Genomic DNA, 19904 nt, shown 5'->3' with positions numbered 1-19904 from the left:
AGACTCATGGTTAAAAATATAATTTTTAATCGTTGGTTGAGTATGTGTCCTTTCTCTATCTACCTCTCCAACCCTTTGTGCAACAACCAAAAAAAACTTGACACACAATATTTAACAATGTGCTTTCTTACATATGTCTAAAAATTACATATTTTAAAATTGTTTTGAGATGTAAAACCCTTCCCATATAAGGGGTGGCAGGCTTAGGGTGATCCTCACTAATAATGGAGGGAAAATTGAAATGTATGATGCATGGGGATTAGGAGCATCATCCAATAATCAAGTACAAGCTTTCTCTTTTCTCTAGGGGTTATGACTAGCAATGGAAAAATAAGGTCAATAGTTTATTGTATTGGGGAATTCTAGCATTGTCATCAAGTTGCTGCACAAGAAAATTAATTATAAACTTTCTTCTATATTGGCCCAAATGCAAAATGGAGTTGAAAAAAAAAAGATCTCCTTTTTTCATGTCTTGAAGAATCATAATAGGCAAGCTAACAAGCTAGCCAATAAGGCAATAAATCTTAAAACGAGGGAGCTTTGGGTTAATGGACAATTAACCATCTAAGTTATTCCTTAATTTGTCATTATGTATTTAATGGTAAATACCACAATCACGCCATGCCATGTATTCCTCATGCACCAACCTATTCAACAAAGCAAAGTAATAAACACGACGAGAACAAAGACTCCCTCACACATGCTCGTGATTGTGAAGACAAAGGGTATTGAAGGCTCAAGATTAATTCATCATAAAGAAGGTGGGACAATGGCCAATTAAACCTTTTTTCAATGAGGGGAAGGTGAGCAACACTACTCCTCTCTTTGTTTGCCTCTCTCCTCCTTTGCATGACAACCAAAGAAAAAAACTTGACTCATAATATTTCACAATGTGCTCCCTTACATGCCCATTAAAAATAAGTTGGGTGTGTTTAACAATTACATATTTTATAATTGGTTTTTAGATGTAAATGTCTTCCCATTTAAGGGATGACAAGTGCAAGGAGTATCCTTGCTAATCCCAAAGGGAAAGTTGAAATGTCCTATCCTTGGGTATTAGGAATGTCATCCAATAATAAAGTAGAAGCTTATTCTTTGCTCTAGGGGATAAGGTTAGCATTGGAAAAGCAAATTTAATAATTAATTGTATTGCGGGATTTTATCATTGTTATTAAGTTGATGCACAATAAAATTAGTCCAATTTATTATAGACTTACTTCTATATTGTGCCAAGTGTAAAATGAGGTTGGAAAAAATAAAAGATCTCCTTTTCTGACAAACTAGCCAACAAGGCAATAAATCTTAAAATGGAGGAGCTTCAGGTCAACGGACAATTAACCATCTGAGTTATTCCTCAATTAGCCCTATAGTATTTAATTACAAGTACCACAAACACACTATGCCATGTGTTCCAATTGTTGATGAGAGGAATAACACCATCCTCAATGCTTATTTCATTAACTCAATGTTGCATACATACAAGGAAGTGGCTATTCACTTCACCTTCTATGAGGGATTATTGGTCTTCCTCAAGACTCTTCACTTCATCTACCATGGTATTTTTTTCCCGGAAAGAAAAATCGTAATTTTCATTAACATAGAAAATTACATGTTGTAAATGCCCTTGGCATATGTTGTAAGATGACCATGGTCATCTGTGAACTGTTTGCAAAACTGTTAAAAAAACCCTGGACGGGTATACTGATAGAGTTCATATACAAATTTATTTACATATTAAAAAACTGTTCATAAATATTAACACAAAAAAGTGTTGGATCTAGGGCCTGTCTGCCCTCTGTATATCTTGGTCCATATACGGTCTATGGTAGTACTGATAGACCTGTGCAGGAGTATGCTCTCTGATCAACCATTCTCCTCGAGGATGATGTGTTGCCTCTTTCGATAACCTGTCCGCAGATGCATTGCGTTCCCTGTAGATATGAGTACAAGAAACAAGATCAAATTGTGATTTTAAAAATATTACATCATCCAAAATTGTTTTGAGCGAATATGCATGGCATGTAGTAGTGCAATTGAACCAGTTTATGACAATCTTAGAATCCCCAAATATTTGTAGCTGTCTACAATTTTTGGAAGTAGAAAAATGTAAGAGATGTCGAAGGGTAATGAGTTATGCATAATTGTTAGTGCCATCTCCCAACCCCAGGCAGATATGGTAAAAATATGTTTCGGTTATGTGTAGTATGATGCCTCCGCCGCAGCCCTGTTCTTGTGCTGCTCCATCAAAGAAGGCCCAAGGCTTCTCTCTATCTATGACTTCTGGAGTAATGTTCCTTGTCCTGGTGACCTGTGCCTCCTCCGGGATTTCAAGGTAGATCTTACATATCTTTGGGATATTCTGAGCCCAAACAATCTGTTTCCCCTGAAAAATATTACTGTTTCTGCAAATCCAAATGTGCCAGGACACAATGAGAGGCAAGTTCCTAGCTTTCGGATGTGTTGCACTATCCCACCAATAGTTCCAGGCCATGTTCATGTCATCCCCGGTCCATGTATTAGGTATCTTAAGAATCTGAAGGACTTGAGCCCAGACATGTTGAGTAATGGGACAAGTGAGGAAAAGGTGTTTGGTAGTTTCCTCCTCGTCTTTGCAGAGAACACACCATGTAGGTCCCGGGAATGCCTATTTCCTTAGATTTGTTCCAGTCGAGATTTTGTCCGAAATGATGTTCCACATGAGTAATCGGGTGCGTGGAGGACCATGTAGCTTCCAAATATTCCGCCACCAGCATTTCAATACTTCTGGTTTGTGTCTTGCATGTATTGTTGTATATCCGTCCTTTGGGGAATAGGTCCCATTCTGTGCTAGTCCCCAGAGCAGCTCATCTGGCTCGTCCCTTAATCTCACATGTGATTCTGATAATGCCATCAAGTAGGTCCTCCACTCCATGTGCCACTGAGCAGGGATATCCAATGCCGTCCCTGATAACCAAGCTTGTTGATATACAGTTGAGTTTTGAGGGTCCCCTATTTGTGCTATGTTGTAAATGTCCCTTTGGTTCAGATTGTCTATCAGGTCTAGTGGGAGAAGGTGGGAGCCAACCCTCCATATGAGTCCCCTTCTAATGGTAGGGATGGTATTTAACACAGCCCTCCAGATTACTGATATACCCTTCCTGTTCCAAGTTGGTAGTCTTAGCCAATCCTGCACTGAGATTGGCCAGATGTATTTGTATGTGATCACCTCTGACCAAAGGCTCCTATGCTTCAGGAGTTGCCATCCCAGTTTGGCTGCAAGAGCCTGGGCGAAAGCAGATAGGTTTTTCAAGCCCCAACCACCCCATTTTTTGGGGATAGCAATGCTGCTCCATTTGACCCAAGCATATAGTTTCCCCTCCTTATGCCCCTTCCATAAGAAATTGCAACATATTCTCTGAATCCTTTGAATAATTCCTTGTGGAATCCAGGCCAGGGACATCCAATAAACCGGTGTGGCTTCAAGAACTGTTTTGATAAGCACCAATCTGCCAGCCCTGGATAGTAGTCTGTGGCTCCAAATATTTAATCTTCTTTCTATCTTTGCGATCAACCATGTCCAATCTGCTATTTTGTATCCATCAGATTTGATCCTAAATCCCAAGTACTTCAGTCCTTCCTCCAGGGTCTGAATTTGAAAAGGGAAGTTTTGTAGGGCAAGATTGGTTTCCTATTGAGTACATCTTGATAGGGAGATGGTGGATTTAACCTGATTAATCTCCATCCCTGTGGCAGAGCTGAATAACCTCATTATCCTTGAGAGAGTGTTAATGTCCTGTATGCCCCCATCAAGAAAAATGAGGATGTCATCAACAAAGAGGAGATGAGTTAATATGCATTGGTCTGTTATCTTGAGTCCCGTGAGTCTCCCCTCACGCTTTTCTGAAGAAATATTTCTGCTGAGTCCTTCCATGACCAATAGGAATAGTAGAGGGGATAGGGGACATCCTTGTCTGAGTCCCCTCTCTGCATGGAAGGAGTGGGTAGCTGATCCATTGATTAAAATTGCAAAGGATACCGAAGTAATACAACACATGATCCATCTGATGAAATCTGGTGGGAAACCCAGATGGGTGAGTAACATCCAGAGATATAGCCAGTTGACCTGGTCAAATGCCTTTGAGAGATCAATTTTTAGCATCACTCCTTTGAGTTTCTTCAGCTTGATAGAGTGGAGGGCCTCTTGTGCCGTGCCAATGGCCTCATGTATTTGACGGTTTTGTAAAAAGGCAAACTGTTCCGGGGAGATGTGATTCGACAGGATAGGTTTGATACGATTAGCTATAATCTTAGCTATAATTTTATAGAGGCAGTTGCATAGGGATATAGGTCTGAAATCATTAAAGGATAGAGGGGAATCCAATTTAGGGATGAGGGCTATAAAGGTGGAGTTTATAGGCTCATGCATTCTACCCAGGATATGGCTTTCTTCGACTACATCAAGAAGGTCAGGTCCAATGATGTCAAAGAAGGTAAGGTAGAACTCCACAGGCCATCCGTCCGGCCCCAGACTTTTATCCCTTTTGAACCATTTCAGAGTGCTCTCTAGTTCCCCCAAAGTGACAGGTTTATTGAGATCCTCTAACAAGTCTAGATCCACAAATCGGGGAAAGTGCCTTGCGATGCGGATGATATCTGCTAGTGTAACGCCTGGAGGGCCTTTGAACAACTGATTGAAATGTGCAATGCCCAACTGAGACAGCTGTGGATGAGTATTAGCCATTAGTCCCTGATCCGAGGGCATCTGCCAAATAATGTTGCTGGATTTTCTTCCATTGGAAAATTTGTGGAAGAATTTAGTGTTACCATCCCCAGCTTGTAGCCAGATAGCCCTGCTTCTGAGTCTCCAAGTTTCTTCCAAGGTGAGTAGGATCTTCATCTACCATGGTATTATGTACAAAAATAATACAATAACCCTAAAGGATTTTGCCTCTTATTAGTGCTTTATTTTGATAATATTTTTCCATGTTAAATACACCACATCCCATCCTAAATAAAGTTATCCTATAAGGCACTTCCCAATATATTTTATCATTAATTTTTAATTTTTGAAATTTCATGAAATTTCATGCATTGTAAGTCAATCTTACCATATTTTTGCAAGAAATAATATGTCTTTGTAATTGCTTGTTCATTTAGCTGGGCAAAGTCAAGGTCCTAACAAGGTTATTTTCCCCTTAGTTTGGTGAGAAAATGTATGCAAAGTTCCAATCAACATGGATAGTTTGCTGGCTAAAACACAAATTCATGAAATAAATTTTCCCAGAGCTTAACATTCGATATTTCTCCATGGTTTTGGCCATTAGAGGGTTCAAATCCTTTTAAGCCCTATATAAGCACCATGTTAATCCAAAAACCCCTTTTAAGCCCTAGATATTGAGTGATTACATTTCTATTATTATATTGTTACGTAGGCTAGAACACCTCATGGTACCATTTTATTATAATTATATCCTTTGTCTCTTATGTATATACTAGGGAGACCTAGTCTTAGGATCATCAAATATTGTCTTATTCATTGTATAAGGAGGTTTACCCCTCTAAGTGGACAATAATTATTGGTTTCCTATCATTTTTAAGGCACAAGGATCACAACTTTTTGTATCAAAGCTCTTAATCCTAGGGCTTTGTTGCTTCAAATAAGTCATCATGGGGTTTTCACTATAGCTATATTTTTGGGAGGTTTCATATGGTGAAACCATGAGAATATTGAGAAGACATCTCAAGCAATTTGTGGTTCAATTTTCATATCTTGGTTCGCTATATTTTTGGAGATATGGGCTAAGGAAGTTAGGGTTTATGAATGATCCTAAAAGTTGTCTCAAACAGGTTAGTTCGAAATTTTTGCTATATATATATATATATATATATATATATATATATATATATATATAGAGGCTTAAGAGTATTAAACTAACATCATGTTGAGGAAAATTTGTGTTGAACCTTTGGTCCAAGTTATAGACATTGTTTTGTTATAATTTCAAAGATATGCTCTAAGGAAGTTAGGGTTTCCATATGCTCCAGAATTCAATCTCAAATAGGTTAGTTTGGCATTTGTGCTATAAATTTTTTTCTGTAAGGTTTCATAAAGTGAAAGTTGGACCATATTAAGAAGAAAATTTAAAGAATATTTGATTGCATTTTTAGAATTTGGTCTGCTATACTTTTAGAGTTATACCCTATGGAAGTTAAGGTTTGTGAACAATCATGAAATATATTTTAAGGAGGTTAGCTTGGTATTTTTGCTATATCTTCTTGTCTGAAATTTTTCAGACTGTGAAATCTTCAGGATATTCAAGATAAATATAGAAGTACCTCAGTACAATTTCTAGAATTATATTTCAATAATTGGATAGGTGGCACACTATCCAAGTTTTCTTGTGGGAAGATGCTAAAGAAATTAGCAAGTCTTGGGAAATTTACTATAACTTTCAGTTGGCATATCAAATTCAGTTCACATCTATGGAATTGAAAAAACTATGTATTAGAGTATTGCAGAACAAATTTTCAAATCTAGAAGGCCTCAAATCTAAGAGATATATCAATAAAGCTTCAACCATTATAATATTCTCCAAATCAAGGTTGTCAAGAAAAGCTTAGAAGAGAAATGGAAAAGAAGACAAATGAAAATAAGGAAGGAATAGAAAAGAAGATGAACAAAAATAAGGAAGAAATGCAAACATCTATGGTTGCCATGGAAAATCTTCTCTTGGAGAGGCTTTCTAAAAGGGATGTGGAGATCCAAGGAAATCACGAATATAAGGAGAAGCAATTTATTGAGAGTAACCTCATATGGGGGGAGTATGTTTTCATGGTTGGAGAGCACGAATTTTTAATTGCGGAACCATAATCATGAATTTTCAATCTAAGATCCACATCATCAAGGCTCCAAGTCAACACCAAGGAACTACTACATTCTGAAGGTTGATATGAGGAAATTTGATGGTAATGATCTTGTAAATATATCTTTTAGATGGAGCAATACTTTGATCTACACCAAGTGGCATCCTTACAACAGGTAAATATTGCAACCATGTTTTTAGAAGAAGACAAACATGTATGGTATCAATGACTTTGTGAAGAAAGAAAAAATTATGTTATAACTTGGTCAAAATTTACAAAGGAATTGAAAGCACATTATGGAGATATCAAGAGAAACATACTGTTTAGTCAATTGGTAAATCTTTGACAATTTTTTTTTTTGTTACAGAGCATATTCAACAATTCTAAAAGTTGAGCCTGAGAGTGAAGAATATTTCAGTGGATAACTTGTTAAACCTATTTATGGATACTTTAGAGGAAAACATCCAACATGAGATGCATCTCTTTGAACTTAAATCTCTAGAGCATGCTTTCAATTTGTCAAGGAAAGTTGAAAGTAAAAATATGGCCACTAGAAAATTGGTCACTAATAACTATATAGAAAATCATGCTCACTTTCCTAAACCAAGAGGGTTGACTCCTCAACAAATGGATGAAAGAAGAGCACAAAGGCTATGTTTCAACTATGATAGCAAGTATAGTAAAGGGAATAAATGTAGTGAGAATAAATTATTCTACATAGATTGTGAAGATGAAGAAGAACAAAAAGGGGAAACTTCACAAGATCTAGAGCTAGAAGAAACTACTCCTAGAATATCTTCTCAGGCATTGGTTGACATTAATACTCAACAAACCCTCAAGATAGAAGGATATATCAAAAGGCAAAGGGTGACAATATTGATTGATTCATGTAGTACCCATGACCTCATAAATTACAAATTGATAAAAGTTCTTAATTTCTTTATATACCTAGCACCAAAATTTCAAGTGATGATTGCAGATGTAGGTACCATAAATTTTTCAGGGAAGTGCAATAAGATTAAGCTGAATATGGGGAAGTATTTATTATTTAGTCCCATGATTGCAATCCAAATGGGTGGTGTTGATGTTTTATTAAGGGCCCAATGGTTACAATCATTAGGAATAATGACTCTTAATTTGCGAGATCTTTTCATAAGTTTTTTCTTAAAAGGAAGGAAATTGAGCTTAGAGGTATCAAAGGGAAACCCAATAAAGTGATAAGCTCTAATAGAACGAAAAAATTGCTAGAAAAGGGGCACCAAGGTGTAGTTCCTCAATTGTGTTTACAAGATGTTCAAACATCTCTATCTTATGTTCCAATGGATCTTCAAAAAGTTATCAACGGTCATGCTAAGGTATTTGAAGAAAATGCCTAAGGTTCTTCCACCTGTTCGAGAACATGCCCATGCTATTCATTTAAAACTTGGAAGTGTACTACCTAGCATTAGGCCTTATAGATATCCACACGCACAAAATCGTGAGATTGAGTGTATGGTTCAAGAAATGTTAGACGAGGGCATCATTCAACCTCGTCGGAGTGCTTTATCTTCACTAATGGTGATGGTTATAAAAAAGGATGGTTTGTGGCTTATGCATCTAGACTGCAAACAACTTAACAAAATGATAATCAAAGATAAGTTTCGTATTCCCGTCATTAATTTTTAGATGAATTGCATGGAGAAATTTTCTTTACTAAGTTGAATATTCATTTTGGATATCATCAAATCAGAATGAGGCAAGAAGACATTCCCAAAACAACCTTCAGAACACATGAAGGTCATTATGAGTTTTTGGTTATGCCATTTGGAATTAAAAATGCACCCTTAACATTTCAAAGCTTGATGAATTATATTTTCAAACCATTCCTTAGAAAATTTGTGCAGTTTTGATACAAGAAGAAAGACCCCTTGACTTTCAAAGTAGAGAACTCAAAGGAAATAACTTAGACTCATAAGAAATGTTGGCCATATACTACATGCAATTAAGAAATTCCATCCATACCTAATAGGAATACACTTCAAAGTAAAAATGGATGGTGATAGTCTAAAATACTTCTTGGAGCAATCACTATCTTTAGAAGAGCAATAAAAATGAGTCACAAGGACCTTAGGTTATGAATTTGATATTATCTACAAAAAGGGAAAAAATAATATTGTGGCAAATGCACTCTCAAGGTAATAGGAAGACACAAATGGTTTACTATGTGATATTTCCATTCAACAATTTTACTGGGTGGAAGAAGTAAGGATAAAATGGTAGCAAGAAGAGAAGATATGCAAGATCATTCAAAAAATACAAGAGGAATGTGATGCAGTGGAAACATTTGCATGGAAAAATGATTTTTATGGTATAAAAATCATTTATACTTATGTAAAAAATTTCAACTCAAACAAAATGTCCTATTGGAATTACACACTTCTCCTATAAGAGGACATTAAAGGTTCTTAAAGACATACCATATGATAAAGAAATATTTTTTGGGAAGGTCTTAAAGCATATGTGCAAAATTTTGTGGCAAAATGTATGGTATGCCAACAAAATAAAGGATAGACTATCAAGACCCTAGTGCTCCTTTAGCCATTAGCCATACCAAGTCAGTGTTAGGAAGAAGTTTCCATGGATTTTTTTATAGGTTTACACAAATATGAAAGAAAGAGTGTCATTGTGGTAGTTGTAGATCAAATCACAAAGTATGCTCACTTTTTCTCTCTTTATCATCTCTTAAAGCAAATATTGCCACAAAAGCATTCATGGAAACAATCCAAAATCTACATGGAATACCAAAGATTATTGTAAGTGATAGAGATCCAATTTTCACTAGAAACTTTTGGACTGAATTATTTTCTTATTTAGGTACTCAATTGGCTCACAACTCATCTTACCATTCTCAATCTGATGGGAAAATTAAGGTTGTGAATAAATGTTTAAAAGGATATCTACATTGCTTTGCATATGATAAATAGAAAAAATGGGTCAAATGGTTTCCCTTGGAAGAATGGTGGTACAACACATCCATCCATATTCATAAAAAATGTCCCTATTTATGGCACTTTATGGATATCATCCTCCATCCATGACATCACCCTTGAAAGGGACTATAAAGGTTGAAGCAATAGAGGACCACATCCAACACCAACAAGAGGTTCTCAAACTATTGAATGACAACTTGCCATTTTTAAGGTGCAAGGATTATAACAAATCCCATCTATAAGGATGCTTAGAATCACATTTAGTTAGCCAATGAGAGATTTATCAATAGTTGGTTTTACTTTTCATTTATAAATGGAAAGCTAGTGGAGCTTGCAAAGCAATCTTTAAACTTCAAATTTTAGATTTCTATCGTGACCTTTATATTTAGTAACTTCCTTGTTGAAGCTCTATTTCAAGCTTCTCTTTAATCAATACATGTAGTCCTTTGAGTGTAAAGTAACTGGGAGTATTTTGGTGTACAAGCTAAAGCATGAAGGGCCCTCATTGTCTCGACGTGTGTGTTCATTCCCCTTATTGTTCATAGTTGTCAATGTTGATACGTATCTTAGTGTGTTTTTCTTTCATGTTTATATTTACATATACACGCAAGTCTCTACTTTCATGAAATTTCCATTATCTTGTCCATATATTCATTATTGTGCTTTTCTTGTCTATAAATGTTCATAATTGCTTGTTTGAACTATAAGCTTTCTTACTTCATTAATTATCACAGTTTAATTATTGTGCATGAGCAAAACAAGTCTCTTTTTCCATTAATTAGTCAATGCTTTCGAGAAACAAACTTATTGAGAGATTGGGTAAAATATTAGGAGAGTCTATCTATCAAGAAAAGGTCCTAATGCATGCACAAGCTGTCAAAACAGACTTGCATCAAGCATTGCAAATATTTCTTTCCATGGATTAAACAATGTAAACTTTGAAACGGGAACTGATACTGTTACCCGTTTTGTAGAGGTGGCAAAAAAATGACCCGATTTGCAAAAGTGTTGATGCAGAATACACATGTTTTTTTAAGAACATGTTTTTTGGAACTTTAATTTTTTTCATGTGCATTAAGTGGGTGAGGCTCGGTGAATGGTAGTGATTTTCATCCTGATTTTAAAAAGTGTGTATTCTGCATCACACCCTTTTTTTAAAAGACCTATTTTTTGACTTTAAATTTTCTAGTGTGTGAAATGTAAATTTTTTTTTTCTAAATTTGTTAGTTTTTGAAGTCGTCATTGTATTCATATTTTCTTGTTCTCTATCTTAATTTTTATTTTTTTTTAGTGGCCTTTTTATTGTTTTGCGTTTTTAAATTATAAAGTCGATAGTTTGAATTTTAGATAATCTACATATTTAGACATCTTTTCAACCCCCTTAACTAATTTTTCAATCGACATGAAATAATTGTTTCTAAAAAACAACATTTTTTAACAATGGACATAAAAAATAACCATTTTTAACATAAATATAACAAAAAAACTAAACGTTTTGATAATTTTTTGCTAGAATTAACATGTCAAAATCACAAATTTTATACAAAAATATTAACTAAAAATGGTCAAATAATAGTTTTTTTTATGAATTTCATGTCAAAAGGATAATAATAACTACTTTTTTTTCAAAAAAAATGATTAACTTAAAAATCAATGCAAAAATCACATATTACCAATATTGAACGTATAACAACCCTAATTGAGTGTTTATTCTTCTCATAAAATGTCAAAGTCAAAACATTGCAAAGCTTGAGTTACAAGCACAACTTAAATTTAATCAAGAATGTCACGTAATCCAAACTCTTCGTCCTCTAGAGTTTCATCATTGTCCTCTTCCACAATATTTTCTGTTTCATTTTGCTCATTTTGCTCATTTTCCTCTTCTAATGGGTCTTTCATGTCTGCAAATCCCCCAATATGTGTCTTTCCATACATTCCATGTAATGGTGGTTGGGGTTCCTTTGCCTTTTTTGCCACACGTGATTCACTAAAGTCCCATTTCTTCAACCCAATTTCTTGCATTGCATCTGGAAGAAATTGGAGAGCATTAATTCTTTGCTGAATGAAATTGCATTGTAATGGATCTTTCTCAATTGCAATGCAATTTCTTCCTTTTTGAAGGCAGCATGCTAGTGTTGTACCTAATTATCAAGCACAAAAAAATAATGAATTAAATTAGTACAATGACATATTAATTAAAAAAAAGAACATATTGAAATTCAATTCCATGTGGCAAAACGTACCTGAGCCAGAAAATAAATCCAGAACCCAATCTCCTTCATTTGAACATATGTCTATAAGATAGTTAATCAATAATTGTGGTTTCTGATAAATGTTAACTATCTCTCCTTTCATTTCTTTGTCTTCATATGTTAGTTTTCTCACAACAGCATCATAAGACAGTATTTGGCTATGACTCTTTTTGTCCACCCGATTAAAAATCATAGACATATGGCTATCATCTTTTGCCCAACTATCAATATGAATGAACTCACAGTCATTTATAAATTGTTGATCTTCATTGTCAAGAAGATTTGACTTTTGCCTGTAACATAAAATAGTAAAATTTCAATTAACTTGTACATAAATTAATTTTTCAACATTAATCAAATATACCTTTAAACATCTTACCATGTAAGCTGCATCCTTGAATTTGTTTTCCCCTTGAAGCTTGACAATAACATTGCCAACTGTGTGTCTGAATGAAATGTCACAAATCTCCATAATGGTGATGACGTCACTTCCTTAAATCCCGCCACCACTTTATTAAAAGCTTGATAAGTATAAGGGTCATTATCATAGCAAATGTTTGGAATATTGAAACCATGGGGAATATCTGCAATAACAAGGGCATAATCCCTTTTTGGTATGAGTTTCGCAATGTCTTCACAGTCGCCTTGTATTACTTGATATTGAATAGTGTCTAGCCCATTCCAAATGAAATGATTAAGAGTTGGATCAAGTTCAACATTCTTAATACGTTGCTTTCTCAGTCTTTCAATCTTTATTTTTTCAATAAAAGTCTTGAAACTGTCTGGTGCTCCATTATCTTCTTTCCTCATCTTTTACCAAACAAACAAATGTATGTGTAAGTTTTAATTTAAATTAAAAATAGTACACAGATGATTAAAACTGAATGTATAAATCAAGTTACCTTTTTAAATGCAAGATAAAAAGCTTTCAATGTTGATGTAGAACTTGAATCTGGATAGTTGCGTACAACATCATCCCAACTATTCTTCATTCAACAATTTAACCATTTGTTCCTGAATTTTCATGTAAACTTTGTGACTGCATAGATAAAGAAAAAGTTAATATACTGATATGTATAACGAATACTACCAATAACCATGTTTTAGTTAAAAGATAACTATAATCCTGGAAATAAGTAAAAATAATTCAGCAAACTTACTTTTGAAATTCTTCAGACATTTCTTCCAATGATAATTCCCCCGACTTCACACGAGATAATATTGTTTTGACAATTTTTTCATCTTTCACTCCTTGCATCGCCCTCCAAGGCGTGATGGTCATATCGTTTGGAAGTTGCTTCAGTTCAGGCGCTGATTTATTGTTGCTACATATCAATGGCTTAGACTTTTTGACCTTCTGGTTTTTAATGCCAATGTCTTCCCACATGCTAAAAATGTCATCAATCAAATTCCAAATATCTCCAGTTCTAAATGCCAATTGGAAAATGTTATCAACACCTCTGAATAAATCGCTATATCTGTTGTCTTTTCCATTTTTTGAATTGCCTTTATCTTCAATTTGATAGCCTATTTCCATACAACATTCCTTTCGGAAATCTGTAGTAATATTGATCTTATCCCCACCACATTTTTCTAGGAATTCACTATGAATAAATCTAACCTTTTGGACCAAAGTCATAGACATCCTATATTCATTATCTGAATTATGATCCCATGCCACTAGCTTTGCTTCTGTTTCATTTAAACCAGCATAAATGATACATTTCATCGTTTCAAAACGTGGGTTATTAGGATATTCCTCCATCAATTGTCTTTGAGCTTCAACAGAATGGTTCCCCCCAAGCACATAATAATTGTATTCAAAACATTTTGACTTATCAAATGCTTCTTTGTTGGGAACTTGAAGTGGATCAACAAGAAGCACATAACTAACCACATGAGCATATGGATTGTACCTCATCAATGTCTTCAAGTTGTGAACATGCAGATGGTGCGGCTTTCTGACTTGATATTGGCATTGTCCTTCACTTGCCTTATAGGTTTGTGTCACATTTAACTGAAATGTACGACCACCATCAACTAGGTTTCTCTTTGTCAAATTCTGTCGAATGGCATTTTGTTTTGTTTTGATAATGCCATCACCTAAATCAGCTCCTGGTGTAATGATTTCTCTGCTTTCTTTTGAAGTTTCACTAGGTTCTTGACTGCTGGTAATGACTACTTCAAGATCTTCAACTCTACTTTTTTTCGTCTTAACATTCTGAAGAGATCTATTCTTGGCCATTGTTACTTTTGGTCTTTTACGACCTTCCACAATTTCAATGTCATCTTCAGTAATGGCAACATATGCTTCATTGTCAACTTCATCGTCTTCAAAAGTAACTTGTTTACCCTTGCTAGATTTATCCACCAGATGCCTTTTTTTCTGATTCTTTGGATGTAGTTTTGTAGCATCATCAATTACTACATTTTCCATGTTTTGCATATCTTCCTCTGACACTGAGTAAAAATGGCTGACAATGTTCATGATATCATTCTCTATGTAATGAATGCCTCCCACCATAATTGAACAACTTTCAACAAAATTCTGCCAAACAAAATATCATATGTTAATATAATCAAAGTTAAAAAATATAGCGAGACATTTTCAAAACGCAAAATAAAAATACAAATAACAATACTTACCGTGTTTTGTGTCATATCATTTACGATTTGTTTACTCAACTTTGTAGATACCTCTCTCCTATCATATAATGAATATGATAGTCGGTATTTAATCCTTTCATGTGACTTGGCAGTTTTTGTAAGTACGTAAACAACTCCAGTGTTTGGTACCGAACACATATCCATGACTTTTCCCATCACCTCCAAATTTTCAGTATTATTGCGTGTATCAATGTATAGATATATATTCACAGTTGTGCTCTCTCTTTCTTTCACATACCAGGCTCTTGATGGAAATTTCACCTCTTTTGAACTTTTCCAATCTGATATTAGCTTCTTATCATTTAAAACAGTTGTCATATTTGTAGGTATGAGCTCAGGTGGAGTTCGTTCACCAACGTTTTTTGTAGGTATGAGCTCAGGTGGAGTTCGTTCACCAACGCTTTTTGAAGATACACCTTTAAGACTCCTTGCTCCAGAAAGATTCACAGAAATTTTTCTTGATGCCATTTTCCTAAAAAAAAAACACATAAATCAGTAAAAAAAAAAATTGCTAGGCGGGGCTGGGCGGGGTGGGCTGGGCGGGGCGGGCCGGGTGGGCGGCCCGGTGGTGGCCCTGTGCGGCCGGGTGGGTGGGCCGGGTGGGTGGGCCGGGTGAGCCGGGTAGGCGGGCCGTGCGGGTCGGGTGGGCCGGGTGGGCGGGCCGTGCGGGCCGGGTGGGCGGGTCGGGCGGGCCGGGTGGGCCGGGCGGGCCGGGTGGGTGGGCCGGGTGGGCCGGGTGGGTGGGCCGGGTGGGCCGGGCGAGCGGGCCGGGTGGACGGGGTGGGCCGGGTGGGCGGGCCGGGTGGGCGGGCCGGGGTGGGCGGGCGGGCCGGGTGGGGAGGGCGGGTGGGGGTGGGCGGGCCGGGTGGGGAGGGCGGGCGGGCGGGGCCGGGTGGGGAGGGCGGGCGGGGTGGACGGGGGGGGGTGGGCGCGGGGGGAGGGCGGGGCGGGCGGGCGGGGGTGGGCGGGGGGGGAGGGCGGGGTGGGCGGGGCGGGGCGGGCGGGTGGGATGGGCGCGCCCATCCCACCCGCCCGCCCCGCCCCGCCCACCCCCGCTCGCCCGCCCTCCCCACACGGCCGTGTGGGGAGGGCGGGCGGGCGGGGGTGGGCGAGGGGGGAGGGCCGGGTGGGCGGGGCGGGGTGGGCGGGTGGGATGGGGCCCGCCCGCCCTCCCGCCCGCCCGCCCCGCCCTCCCCCCCCGCGCCCACCCCCCCCCCGCCCACCCCGCCCGCCCTCCCCACCCGGCCCGCCCGCCCCCGCCCGCCCGCCCTCCCCACCCGGCCCGCCCACCCCCACCCGCCCTCCCCACCCGGCCCGCCCGCCCTCCCCACCCGGCCCTCCCCACCCGGCCCGCCCGCCCTCCCCACCCGGCCCGCGCCCGCCCACCCCCGCCCGCCCACCCCTCCCGCCCGCCCTCCCCACCCGGCCCGCCCGCCCACCCCCGCCCGCCCACCCCCTCCCGCCCGCCCTCCCCACCCGGCCCGCCCGCCCACCCCCGCCCGCCCTCCCCACCCGGCCCGCCCGCCCTCCCCACCCGGCCCGCGCCCGCCCTCCCCACCCGGCCCGCCCACCCCCGCCCGCCCACCCCCCCGCCCGCCCTCCCCACCCGGCCCGCCCCGCCCGAGGGCGGAGCGTCGATTCCGGGAATCGACGCTCCGCCCTCGGGCGGGGCGGGGCGGCCCGGGGGTGGCCCTGTGCGGGCGGGCGGGCCGGGTGGGGAGGGCGGGCGGGGGTGGGCGGGCCGGGTGGGGAGGGCCGGGTGGGGAGGGCGGGCGGGCCGGGTGGGAGGGCCGGGTGGGGAGGGCGGGCGGGTGGGGTGGGCGGGCCGGGTGGGGCGGGTGGGGTGGGCGGGCCGGGTGGGGAGGGCGGGCGGGCCGGGTGGGAGGGCCGGGTGGGGAGGGCGGGCGGGCCGGGTGGGAGGGCCGGGTGGGGGAGGGCGGGCGAGGGGGGAGGGCCGGGTGGGGAGGACCGGGTGGGGAGGGCGGGCGGGCCGGGTGGGGTGGGCGGGCCGGGTGGGGCGGGTGGGGTGGGCGGGCCGGGTGGGGAGGGCGGGCGGGCCGGGTGAGAGGGCCGGGTGGGGAGGGCGGGCGGGCCGGGTGGGGGAGGGCGGGCGAGGCGGGAGGGCCGGGTGGGCCGGGTGGGGAGGGCCGGGTGGGGAGGGCGGGCCGGGTGGGAGGGCCGGGTGGGGCGGGCCGGGTGGGGAGGGCCGGCGGGCCGGTGGGAGGGCCGGGTGGGGAGGGCGGGCGGGCCGGGTGGGAGGGCCGGGTGGGGGAGGGCGGGCGAGGGGGGAGGGCCGGGTGGGCGGGGCGGGAGGGCGGGCGGGCGGGGGTGGGCGGGGGGGGAGGGCGGGGTGGGCGGGGCGGGTCGGGCGGGTGGGATGGGCGCGCCCATCCCACCCGCCCGCCCCGCCCCGCCCACCCCGCCCACCCCCGCCCGCCCGCCCTCCCGCCCCGCCCACCCGGCCCTCCCCCCTCGCCCGCCCTCCCCCACCCGGCCCTCCCACCCGGCCCGCCCGCCCTCCCCACCCGGCCCGCCCACCCCACCCGCCCCACCCGCCCGCCCTCCCCACCCGGCCCTCCCACCTCGCCCGCCCTCCCCCACCCGGCCCTCCCACCCGGCCCGCCCGCCCTCCCCACCCGGCCCTCCCACCCGGCCCGCCCGCCCGCCCGCCCTCCCCACCCGGCCCTCCCACCCGGCCCGCCCGCCCTCCCCACCCGGCCCTCCCCACCCGGCCCACCCGGCCCTCCCCCCTCGCCCGCCCTCCCCCACCCGCCCTCCCACCCGGCCCGCCCGCCCTCCCCACCCGGCCCTCCCCACCCTGCCCGCCCGCCCTCCCCACCCGGCCCTCCCCACCCGGCCCACCCGGCCCTCCCCCCTCGCCCGCCCTCCCCCACCCGGTCCTCCCACCCGGCCCGCCCGCCCTCCCCACCCGGCCCTCCCACCAGGCCCGCCCGGCTCACCCGGCCCGCCCACCCGGCCCGCCCGGCTCACCCGGCCCGCCCGCCCGGCCCGCCCACCCGGCCCGCCCGGCTCACCCGGCCCGCCCACCCGGCCCGCCCGGCCCGCCCACCCGGCACCCCCGGCCCGCCCACCCGGCCCGCCCGGCCCGCCCACCCGGCCCGCCCAGCCCAGCCCAGCCCACCCGGCCCGCCCCGCCCAGGCCAGCCCAGCCCACCCGGCCCGCCCGGCCCACCTAGCCCACCCGGCCCGCCCGCCCCACCCAGCCCGATTCATAGTTACCGATTCACCATGTGGTATAAAAAAAAAAAATTGGCTTGGAAAATTTTCGGTTTTAAAAAAAAATATATTTTTCATTAGCGTAATTTAATATGAAAATTTCAAAAAAATAATTGTACTTGCCTTTCAATTGCGACAATTCTTCGTTGTATATATTGTTCTAGCAATATCGCTGCTCCACAAATTCATGAGTCTTTCAAGGAATTTCAGAAAACCTAGATGTGAGGCGAGTAATAGTGATAGCGAAATTTATTATATAAGTAAAATTACGAAGATGTTTTTCCATACGATTAATGTGGGATAATTAGTTTATGTTTTTCAATCAATTGTAGAATAAAATAATAAAGGTAAATAAATCTAACAAACTTTTAGAGGGAAATATTTTCGCGAAAATTTTTGGAGGGAAATATTTTCGCGAAAATTTTTGGAGGGAATAATTTTGGAGGGAATATTTCATTCTTTAAGCTATATAATACGCTCAGGAGACTCCATTTGTGTCATTCAACATTTTCTATTTGAAAGTGATGGATTGCTCTGATGGTGAAGTTTCGGTTTATACACCATCAACATCTTCATCGCGTAACAACTCTATTCATATTGATGAATATAGTGGGAATCCTTCCACTATGAATAGAAAGTCAATTCTTCCACTTAGTCCCGATTCTAAGGACTACGAGAGCAACACTGATGAAAGAGGGGATGGAGAATTTAAAGAGTCACAGATTCCACTTAGTCCAAATTCTAAGGACTATGAAAGCAGCGGTGATGAGGAGCTTGATGGTGAAGTTCAAAAGAATGGGGTGTCACAATGTCCACTCAGTCCTAATTCTGAGGACTATGAGAGTAGCAGTTTTGAAGAATGTGATGGTGAAGTTCAAAAGAATGGAGGGTCACGATGTCCACTTAGTCCTAATTCTGAAGACTATGAGAGCAGCAGTTTTGAGGTGCATGATGGAAAATTTCAAAATAATGGAGTGTCAAAGTGTCCACTTAGTCCTAATTCTAAGGACTATGAGAGCAGCAGTGATGATGAGCATGATGATGAATTTCAAAAGTATGGATTGTCACAGTGTCCAGTTAGTCCTGATTCTAAGGACTATGAGAGTAGCGGTGATGAAGCGCGGGATGATAATTTTCAAAAGATTGGAGTATCACAATGTCCTCTTACTCCTAATTCTAAGGACTATGAGAGCAGCGGTGATGAAGCGCGGGATGATGATTTTCAAAAGATTGGAGTATCACAATGTCCTCTTAGCCCTAATTCTAAGGACTATGAGAGCAGCGGTGATGAAGCACGGGATGATGATTTTCAAAAGATTGGATTATCACAATGTCCTCTTAGTCCTAATTCTAAGGACTATGAAAGCAGCGGTGATGAAGCACGGGATGATGATTTTCAAAAGATTGGAGTATCACAATGTCCTCTTAGCCCTGATTCTAAGGACTATGAGAGCAGCGGTGATGAAGCACGGGATGATGATTTTCAAAAGATTGGATTATCACAATGTCCTCTTAGTCCTAATTCTAAGGACTATGAAAGCAGCGGTGATGAAGCACGGGATGATGATTTTCAAAAGATTGGAGTATCACAATGTCCTCTTAGTCCTGATTCTAAGGACTATGAGAGCAGCGGTGATGAAGCGCAGGATGATGATTCTCAAAAAATTGGAGTATCACAATGTCCTCTTAGTCCTGATTCTAAGGACTATGAGAGCAACAGTGATGAAGAACATGATGATGCAGTTTGTCCTAATTCTAATCAGTATAAAGGTAGCAGTGACAAAGGACAGGATGTAGCATCTTCAATAAGTAAACAACCACATTTTCAACATAGTCCTAATTCTATGGACTATGAGAGCAGCACTGATAATGTACATGAGGAAGAATATCCATTAAACATCGAGTCAGATTTTCCATTTAGTCTGAATTCTAAGGA

At 42.4% G+C, this 19904-nt stretch overlaps 1 protein-coding gene across 1 annotated transcript in view; it reads right to left on the bottom strand.

Moving 5' to 3' along the window:
- The window catches only part of LOC149178568 (uncharacterized), a 40293-nt gene that overhangs the window by 4533 nt on the left and 15856 nt on the right, over positions 1-19904 (bottom strand). Inside the window, exons 2-3 of the mRNA XM_089422148.1 lie at positions 12444-12648; positions 12056-12357 (exon numbers count right to left, since the gene is read on the bottom strand). Coding sequence (XP_089278274.1) covers positions 12056-12357; positions 12444-12648 — 507 coding nt within the window. The remainder of the gene's footprint in view (positions 1-12055; positions 12358-12443; positions 12649-19904) is intronic.

Source organism: Pinus tabuliformis, chromosome 4_1, assembly GCF_031772625.1.
Source record: "Pinus tabuliformis cultivar Carrire ecotype Pingquan chromosome 4_1, CPIR1, whole genome shotgun sequence".
Taxonomy (NCBI): domain Eukaryota; kingdom Viridiplantae; phylum Streptophyta; class Pinopsida; order Pinales; family Pinaceae; genus Pinus; species Pinus tabuliformis.
The sequence above is the reverse complement of the archived record's forward strand: the minus strand, read 5'-3'. Positions and strand labels throughout refer to the sequence as shown.